At 39.0% G+C, this 9,843-nt stretch overlaps 1 protein-coding gene across 1 annotated transcript; it reads left to right on the top strand.

The window, feature by feature from the left end:
- Positions 1–4,252: 4,252 nt before the first annotated feature.
- On the top strand, positions 4,253–8,299 carry CYP7A1 (cytochrome P450 family 7 subfamily A member 1). The gene is made up of 6 exons (XM_075211371.1): positions 4,253–4,387; positions 5,015–5,255; positions 5,700–6,301; positions 6,430–6,560; positions 6,768–6,946; positions 7,201–8,299. Exons 1-6 carry the CDS (start codon positions 4,308–4,310, stop codon positions 7,498–7,500), a joined length of 1,533 nt encoding a protein of 510 aa, XP_075067472.1. The 5' UTR covers positions 4,253–4,307; the 3' UTR covers positions 7,501–8,299.
- The last annotated feature ends 1,544 nt before the right edge of the window (positions 8,300–9,843 follow it).

The following is a 9,843-nucleotide window of genomic DNA, read 5'->3' as shown; positions in this document are numbered from 1 at the left end:
ACCATACACATATGATCGTTGATCTGTCCCGCCACCACACACCTCTTCTCCTGGATCTCACAATTGCTTTTCTTTCTTCCCATCCTCTTTCCTGTCCTCTCCACCCCTCCCCTCTACCCTCCATATGTGGCTGTCCCCAGAGATTTCAAGGATAGGTTAGTGTTTTGGGGTAATAATGTTATGTGTGGGGTATTAATGCTATGTACAGGCTGGCGTGGGTTGCTAATGTTTAATATGGGCGATTTTGTAGGGGTGGTATTATATGTGGGCTGATTTGATGTGTATTAATGTTATGTGTCCCAGGATGGTGATGAAATGTTAAAATTATGTGGTGACTGTTTATTAAACATGCAAGCTGGTAGAGAGTATCAATGTTATGTATTGGCTCTTTATTAAATAGTGGGGCTATTAATGCAATGTTGGATTAGTAGCATTATTAGTATATAGTAGTCTCTATTAAATGTGGGTGCTATTAAATTAATATCAAAGCTTATTGTAAGAAATTGACCTATTGATTAAATGCAAATACTAATTTAATATTTGGGTTGTTTGGTGAGAGGGAGGCCAGTTTATTAAAAGTTAATGCTATTATTTTAATGCCAGGGCTGGTTGTAGGGAAATAGGCCTGTTCATGAAATGTGAATGATGTTAATTTTCTATTAGGGGTCATTCATGGGATGAAGGCCTAATTATTAAATGTAGTTGCTACTGATTAAATGACAGAGCTGATTTCAGGAGGTGAATAGTACATATCCCTTTTCCAAAAGGGCCCCAACATTCCAAGATCTGAGCTTATGACACCAGAAGCAGTAGGCAGTCAAAACTACATGAACATATAGTAGAGAGCAGCAAAGTCTGCCAACTGTCCAATTTTATCTTGTTTTTGGGAGACTGTCACAAAGAGGGAGTTGCATGTACCCAGTTCACCCCTGGCACTTGATGGTGGAACAATTAGTTATCATATTAGGCCAGTATTATATAACGTGTTGCACTCCACTTGATTTGTAAGTACAACCACCAGCATGTCTCATATGCTGAGACTTGTAGTTCCACCGCTGCTGGAGCATTCAGGGATTAGGAAGAAAGTGCTCTTTGGAAAAATATTGATGTCTGAGTGGAAGCAAGGAGGCTGCAGGGTATTATTTTCAGTTGCATCTGTGAGTGACGCTGTGTCTGTGGATTGGATGATGGCGATGAATGATGTTGAATACGAGGAGAAAAATGGAGAGATAATGTTGTGGCATATGTTAGGAAAGTACTGTAAATACTGTGGTGGAAAGAGCCAGGGAATGCCATAGGAAAGGCAATTTGGCTTGTATGAATAAGAAGGGGATGTATCTTTTTCCTAGCGTCCCATGGGCTCTAATTCTGGCTTTAGAGGTCAGTGTTATGTAGGGTGGGTTGCTAAGGAATTCAAGCCTAAGATTATTAATCAATCAGGGTCCTAAAGTCTTTACTGATGTCATAATACTATATTTATTGTATTTTGCAATGTCTGCAATTGTTTAAGCATGACTTACTGCACTGTACTAAACACTTGCAGTAATAAACAACAAAAATGAATGTTCAACAAAATGACAGTCATTGTGGTGGAGTAAAATGTGGGAAAATGTAGAATATTTCAGGGAAATAAGCCCATTCCAGTTCCCCATGCAGGGTGTGCAGTGCACATGGCCCATTAGTCAAGTCACTTGATTTATAAGTACACCCTACACCCAGAGTTGTACAGCCAGGCTGAGGTACATGTAAAGTTTTGTTTTTTCCTTTTTTAACTGGAGTGGTTTTAGGGTGGCCTGGGCGTTTAAGGGTCAGCCATGGTCTATAGGGAGCTGGCCCTGGTAGAGAGGTCCTTCATGGTGGCTAGCCCTCTAGGGAGCAGCCACTGTGTTAAATACCCTGCTACTGACAGCAAGGATCATCTTCCTGTCCAAAAGCATAAGCCAGCCAATAATGGCAGGGTGCTGATCAGCTCCTCCTCACTGATGATCCGACTGGCTACCCTCCTGTTCCATCCCAAACCTTCCCTTCTGTCCCTCTTTATCCCACTTCTGCATGTGGGACAGCTCCCCATTAATATTGGGTTAACATAGGGGCTAATAATGCAGTCACGCTAGCGATGAGAAATGACCCACCCTCTGGTATTGGCACTGCTTTTCTGGGAGGCGCGGAGTCTAAACGTGTTCCTAGTCTTTACCAGGGACCCCTGCAAGGAGGTTTGTATTTCGCGGCAGAGACACGCAGGTCGCGACCCTCCCAGGTAGCCACCAGAGAGGTGAAGACTTAGGCAAGTTTGTACTATCGGGTTGGAACCATGCGGGAGAATGGAAATCAAAGGAGAAGACTGAGGCGGAGTCAGGAAAAGCCGAGGTCAAACCAGAAAATACAAAATATACCCAAGGAGATTCCAAGAACAGGGTCAGGCGTGCCGGGTCAAAGCCAAAGGACGGTCAGAAGCAGATATGCAGATACAAGTGCTGGAGCAAAGGAGAACTTTGATACTCTGGCACCCTTCTGGTGCCAGAGCCTCCTTTATATAAGGAATGATGTTTCCTCATTGGTGGCAGCAGGGTCGGCGGTCAGAATCAGCTGACCGCAGACAGGAAGCAGAGCCGAGCGTCCCGTTGACTAGCAACGAGGAAGCCGTGACTCTGCGCAGGCGCCGGCGACTGCCGGATATAGACACGTCTTGTTGCCTAGCAACGGGGCGCGAAGAGGCAGAACAGAAAGGTGCCCGTCCCCGGAATTTCCTGGCAGTGTGGGGACGGCACCTGACAAACACAATGTGTGGTTTCTATTGAATATGGGAGGAAATCATTTAATGAGGGGGCTAGTTGGGGGGAAGAGACCTATTTATTTAATGTGGGTATAACAGAAGCAATGCTGTGGTGGCGCACCCCCTGCATTGGTGGTAGCTCCGCCTCTGAGTAGCAGACATTAACAATCTGGTTCCTTCCCACATGAGGCAGCAGAGGTGAAAAACTGCTGTGAAGAGCAGAGCCCTCCCTCACCTTATACTACAGCAGTTAGGAACCTGTGGACAGGGGGTGCTTGGGGCACACGTGGAAAAGGAAGAAGGTTGGCTATGCATATATCACATATCCTCCCCATTCTCTCCTTATCACATAAGAACCCCTAATTCTGATCTTACATACAGGCCCACTAAATTCATAAATCGCTCCATGTCCATTTGAATGCATCAGAGAACGAGGGTACCATTAAAAGTATGTAAATATTGGGGGATCATAACAAGAGAGTGGGAAAGGTTATAAATTTACAAGTTGTAAAAGTAGTAAAATAATTATATTAATTATGAGTATTACTGTTCAGGATTGTACTTAATCTCTCTAATACTTGGATAAAAGCAGAAGTAGTCAGATAATAATATGCGTATATTTTGAGGGCACAAAATCAGTAAATCAATACTATGGGGTCTCTTTGGCGAACTCCCCCTAACTAGATTAAATAAAACCTCATTCACAGGTAGCCTAACGCTACAGGCGAATGGAGGAGTGGATGATGGTGGTTACTCTGCATGCGCGGCGAAGGTCGTACATTGCAGTGGGACCCTGGCGCTGGACAGATTGGACTCTATCACCGCTGGAGATAAGCCTTAGGACGCCATTGAAAAGGTAAGCAAAGTTAAAAGGTTATAAATGGCTAGATTATAAAAAAAAAGTGTTAAATCACTTCATCTAATTGCCATTTTAATAAATACAAAATATAATTACTAACTAACATTTAACTTCTTGCTCCTGCTTTTTCAGATTAACAATAACAGTATGTATTTGTTTATTCCATTTACTATTTTATGGTGAAATGCTATATATATATGTATATATATATAATAAACACATACATTAGACATGTACAGCATATCTGTGGATTTGCTCTCGAGTAACCGCTTCACTTGAACTATAGTCAGTGCTAGTAAATGTGCATGAGAGATTTGCACACTCCCCAGAGACCTTCAAATTATCTACTATTACAACTCTTTGCTTACACTGGAACCTCATCTCATACCTATGGACTAAAGTCAAGGCCATTTCTGCAATGGTGTAAGTTTTTTTTTTCCGTTTAATTTTAACAGATACCTGTGAGGGATACAGGCTCATAAAAGAGTTGCCTATTGGCTGATAGGTTAATTAATACCTTTTCATAGTTACTAGAGTTCAGTAGTTATTCATCCACCTTTCTTACTGTGTGTGTATATAAGGGGTGAACATCTTCTTGCTCATCAGCATTGCTCTTGGCATTTAGCTAAAAGAGTGCTCTATCTTCTAGCCCAAGTCAAGTTTACAGTTGAAAAGATGGTGACAATATCATTGATATGGGGACTAGTTGTAGCATTGTGTTGTTTCTTCTGGCTTATTCTTAGCATTAGAAGACGGTAAGAGGAAAAAAACAACAACTTTGTTTATATTTTGCATTTATTTGTCTTGTTTTGTGTTATTAATGCATTTTATATATTTTCAATTAAATTGCATTTTGCTAAGTTTTATTTTCTACATTATATATTTTTTATGTACCTGTGGGTAGAGTTTAAATGTAGTTGCAGTTGCTGGTTGTGTATTGTATTAGTAATTGCATCCAGAGGCACAGGTATAAAACACAGTCTCACAGTTTTCATCTCTCAGAATGTTTTTTTTTCCATTAAGACAAAATAAAAGCAATGTATATCTATTTCAGCAGATTTAGAATGGAAATAAAAAATGTTTTGTTTTTTTGTTTTTAAAAAACACATTTTAATTGAAAAAGATAACAGCATAAAAGAAAAAGTGAAATAATAAAATAATAATATCTGTTCAACGCCAACTTGATCAAATATTTGACTTTTGCTGTTGATTTGACCTCCTGTGTAATGGTCAGTACAGCATGTTTTTGGCAATGTCAATTAAGCAAATTAAAGATATATCAACCTAAGTACTATGAGCTTTGGATGAGATCATTTAATATGATGCAAATATGTTACAATAAACTATTATACATGTATATATATATTTTTATATCATTTCAGGCAGCCATCCGAGCCACCTCTGGAAAATGGCTTCATTCCTTATCTTGGATGTGCACTGCAGTTTGGTCGTAATCCCCTTGAGTTTCTCAGATCAAGGCAAAAGAAATTTGGAAATGTTTTCACCATCAAGATTGCTGGAAAGTTTGTCCATTTTGTCATTGATCCATTTTCATTCAACGCGGTAATGCGTCACGGAAGACACTTCGATTGGCAGAGATTTCACTTTGCAACTGCAGCCAAGGTACAGTAAAGATTAAGTGCTTATTTTACAGTCTATCCATAATTACTCCTATTTAAGATATTATCTTACTAGGCCACATAGTAAATGGTCTTGTAAAACCATATTGATTACAAATATCAGCATTGATTTGAGTGTGACGGTTAGAATAATTGATCAGTTATAACTCCATGATGAACAGAATCTGAGTCTTCCTATCAGTGACTAAACTTAGAAATTGCGTGCAACCATTTTTCTTGGTCCTATCAAGTTCTACTGAAATATATTATAAAGTATCAGAATGTAATATTTTTTGCAGCTTCTCTTATCTCTTCAATCTGGTTGTGTTTATTTCCAACCTTATTGATTTGCTTTGTTTTTGATGATACAGGGTGTGAAAACCTATGAAAAATGACTTTGTTGCTATAGTGAAATATTTATGTTAAAAAATATTTTGTGTGTTTTCAGGCATTTGGACACAGCAGCATGCATCCTTCTGATGGCAAAACCACTGAAAATATACATGAAACATTTAATAAAACAATGCAAGGTGATGCATTGGATCCTCTTATTACTTCTATGATGGAGAACCTTCAACGCACGATGTTGCAGCCTAAAGTAAACAGCAATGAATGGATAAACGATGGCCTCTATGCCTTCTGTTACCGGGTGATGTTTGAATCCGGCTACTTGACCATTTTTGGCAAAGAGCTGAACTTGCAGGAAGACAAGACCTTAGCTAGACAAGAAGCACAGAGAGCACTTATCCTCAATGCCCTTGAAAACTTCAAAGAATTTGACAAGATTTTTCCTGCCCTTGTAGCAGGTCTACCAATTCATGTCTTCAAATCGGCCCACAGTGCCAGAGAGAATCTTGTCAAAGATCTGCTGCATGAGAAACTCAAAAAAAGAATCAACCTCTCAGACATTGTCAGTCTCAGGATGCTCATGAATGACACTGCTACCACTCTAAATGACAGAGAGAAAGCATCGACCCACGTGGCACTTCTCTGGGCATCCCAAGCCAACACACTACCTGCCACATTCTGGACTGTCTACAACATCCTTAGGTACAACCAAAACACGCTCTGCCATTAACTTGACTTGTTTTATTCTCATATTTGTTGTAACTACTGACTGATTTCAAATATTATAAAATAATAATAATCTTGAATTATTATTTTCCTTGCTTTAACAGGTGCCCAAAAGCAATGAAAGTGGCTGCTGAAGAAGTCAAACAGACTTTGGAAAAAGCTTCTCAGCAAGTGACCTTTGATGACAAGTACATTTTCCTGAATCGACATCAGCTGGATGACATGCCAGTCTTAGGTAATGTTTAAAAAATGTGTTCTCCACATTCCACAGCAGAAAAAACAAATAGTCAAATAGTTCTAGATCAAAGGCTTCAACCATAGCAATCCAATAATTACAAGCAATGGGACTTGCAAGAAGAGGAAAGATCAGGATGGTTAACTCTTTCTATGCTGTTCGATTACATTATCTAAATTGTATGTGTTGTGTTCTTTACCTACGCAGATAGCATAATTAAAGAATCTATGAGGCTATCCAGTGCATCTCTCAACATCAGGGTGGCCAAAGAGAACTTTGTCTTACAACTGGACGATGACGGGGCATACAACATTCGGAAAGATGACATTGTAGCATTGTACCCACAGACGGTACATCTTGATCCTGAAGTCTACGAAGACCCCTTTGTAAGTAATAAAATGTTTGTTTATTTCAAGCCCTTATGTGGCCCAATTTTAAATGAAACTTACAGTTTTTGCCACTAAATATCTACAGTGTGCAGAATTTAAAATAACAGAGATAGGACTCTACAACTTGCTGTTATATATGTTTCCCTGTTTACTGCTTAAAAAATATGGATGTTTTTCATTATAAAAAAATGTGCTTTAGAGATTCAGTTTTGCCATTTTTATATTCATGTGTCTACATGTCTATTTTTCAGACATTCAAGCACGATCGTTACCTGGATGAAAATGGAAAAGAAAAGACCAATTTTTACCTTAAAGGAAAGAAGTTAAAATATTACTACCTGCCATTTGGGTCTGGAAAAACCAAGTGTCCTGGACGTCAGTTTGCAGTGCACGAGATTAAGCAGTTGCTGACTTTACTGATTTCTTACTTTGACATGGAACTTATAGATAAAAATACTAAAACTCCACCTCTAGACCAGTCTCGAGCAGGCCTAGGCATTCTGCAGCCAACAGTAGATGTTGATTTTAGATACAGGCTAAAAGCCCACTAAATGCAACTACCTGAACTACATAGTACATGTGTTGGTGCCCTGAGATCACCCACCACATCATTTACTTTCTGGTCAAGACATTTTCTTCAGATCCATATTATACTACTCCAGGAAAACTTTCAAATAATATTATCCAATATTGTTTTATCCACCTAATAATCATTAATTTCAATGAGAATTTACTGGAGATGTTTGTCATTTAGGCACATACATTATGCACGCACCATTTTTGCAGGGTGTGTATAATGTTTGTGACAGAACAATTTGATCAGTCATAGGAGGATATGAAACTCGTCAGGAATGATAACTTCTATGCATTTCTGTGTGGCAGTAAATACCTGTCAGAATGGCTAGAATATATATAGTCAAAATATAAAAACTTTGAGAGAGAAGCTGGCTTCATGCTGGGTTTGAGCAGAAGTTCTGTAAATTTTGTAATTATTTTGAAAATTGTATATTGCAAACCATGATATGCAAATTGACTATTTTCAATAGCCATTTATAGTGTTTTAACTATAAATCACATTGTAAATATTAGTAGATGATTACTTTATATTAGAATTCAAAAGAAGTATTAACCTACAAAAAGCTGTTTTGGGTGAACATGACTGGAATGTTAATGTATTATTAAATCTGTTTTATATTGATTTATGTTGAATATGTCTAAATACATAAAAATACAAAATTACACAGCACATAACTGTACTGTAGAAAAAAATATGAAAATGTGTAAATAAAACATTATATACATTTTATTAACAACTTTTTTCCATAATTGTACCTACAGCTATAAACAAGTTTGCCTTTTACAATGTATGGCAACTATTTGTAAATAAACTGATGTTTTCAATTAATACAATTTGTTTTTCTTAAATGCTTTACATGTTAGATGTTTTCTCTGAGCTGCTTCTTAAGTAGAGGAGTCACTGAAGTAATGAAGGGTTCAGTAACTACTGAAGGTTGCATTGTTCTTTCTAAAAACTGAGCAATGGGAAATCTGATGCAATGGTTATTGGAAAGTAATGGATGACATTACGCATTAATATTGGTTAAGGTTTTATTTTCATTAAATTCATTTTGTGACCAGAAAATCCCACAGTTCTAAAAAGTTTCTTAGTGACTGGTTTGATCAAAGGTTCCAATGGGATGTAATATAAAAATAGGGGACAGGGAGCAGGCCCTTTAGTTCCATACCTTAGAATAGATTTTTAATGTCCATTCAGTATATACACATCTTTGTGGAATAAGTCAAAAAGTCTGAAATGTTGTAGAACAATCTAAAATGGTAACATACCTGATGAATCCTTACAAGTCAATCCTGATCACACATACACCAATCAACCACAACATTAAACTCACCTGCCTATTGTGTAGGTTCTCCTCGTGCCACCAAACAGCTCTGACTCATTGAGGCATGGACTCCACAAGACCTCTGAAGGTGTCCTGTGGTATCTGGCAGTAAGACATTAGCAGCAGTTCCTTTAGGTCCTGTAAGTTGCAAGATGGGGCCCTCCATGACTCGGACTTGTTTTTCCAGCACATCCCACAGATGCTCGATCAGATTGAGATCTGGGGAATTTGGCCAAGTAAATACCTTAAACTCTTTGTCATGTTCTTCAAACCATTCCTGAATAATTTTTACAGTGTGGTTGGGTGCATTATACTGCTAAAAGAGGCCACTGTATCAGGGAATACCGTTGCCATGAAGGGGTGTACTTGGTCTGCAACAATGTTTAGGTAGGTGGCAAGTGCCAAAGTAGCATCCACATAAATGCCAGAACCCAAGATTTCCCAGCAAAACATTGGCCAGAGCATCACACTGCCTCCTCCAGCTTCCCATCATCCAATAGTGCATTCTGGTGCCATCTCTTCCCCAAGTAAATGATGCACACGTACCTGACCACCCACATGATGTAAAAGAAAATGTGATTCATCAGACCAGGCCACCTTTTTCCATTGCTCCATGGTTCAGTTCTGGCGCTCACTTGTCCATTGTAGGCGCTTGCACTGTGTGTTCTGATACCTTTCTATGATAGCCAGCATTAACTTTTTCAACAACTTGTGCTATAGTAGCTCTTCTGTGGGATTGGACCAGGCTGGGTAGCCTTCGCTCCACACGCACTTCAATGAGCCTTGGATGCCAATGACTCTGTTGCCGTTTCACTGGTTGTCCATCCATGGACACTTTTACTAGGTACTAACCACTGCATAATGGGAACACCCCACAAGAACTGCTCTTTTGGAGATGGAGTGACCCAGTCATCTAGCCATCAAAATTTGGCCTTTGTCAAAATCCCTCAGATCCTTGCGATTGCCCACTTTTCCTGCTTCCAACACATCAAC

The sequence above is a fragment of the Mixophyes fleayi genome, chromosome 5, assembly GCF_038048845.1.
Source record: "Mixophyes fleayi isolate aMixFle1 chromosome 5, aMixFle1.hap1, whole genome shotgun sequence".
In the NCBI taxonomy this organism is placed as follows: domain Eukaryota; kingdom Metazoa; phylum Chordata; class Amphibia; order Anura; family Limnodynastidae; genus Mixophyes; species Mixophyes fleayi.
The sequence above is the reverse complement of the archived record's forward strand: the minus strand, read 5'-3'. Positions and strand labels throughout refer to the sequence as shown.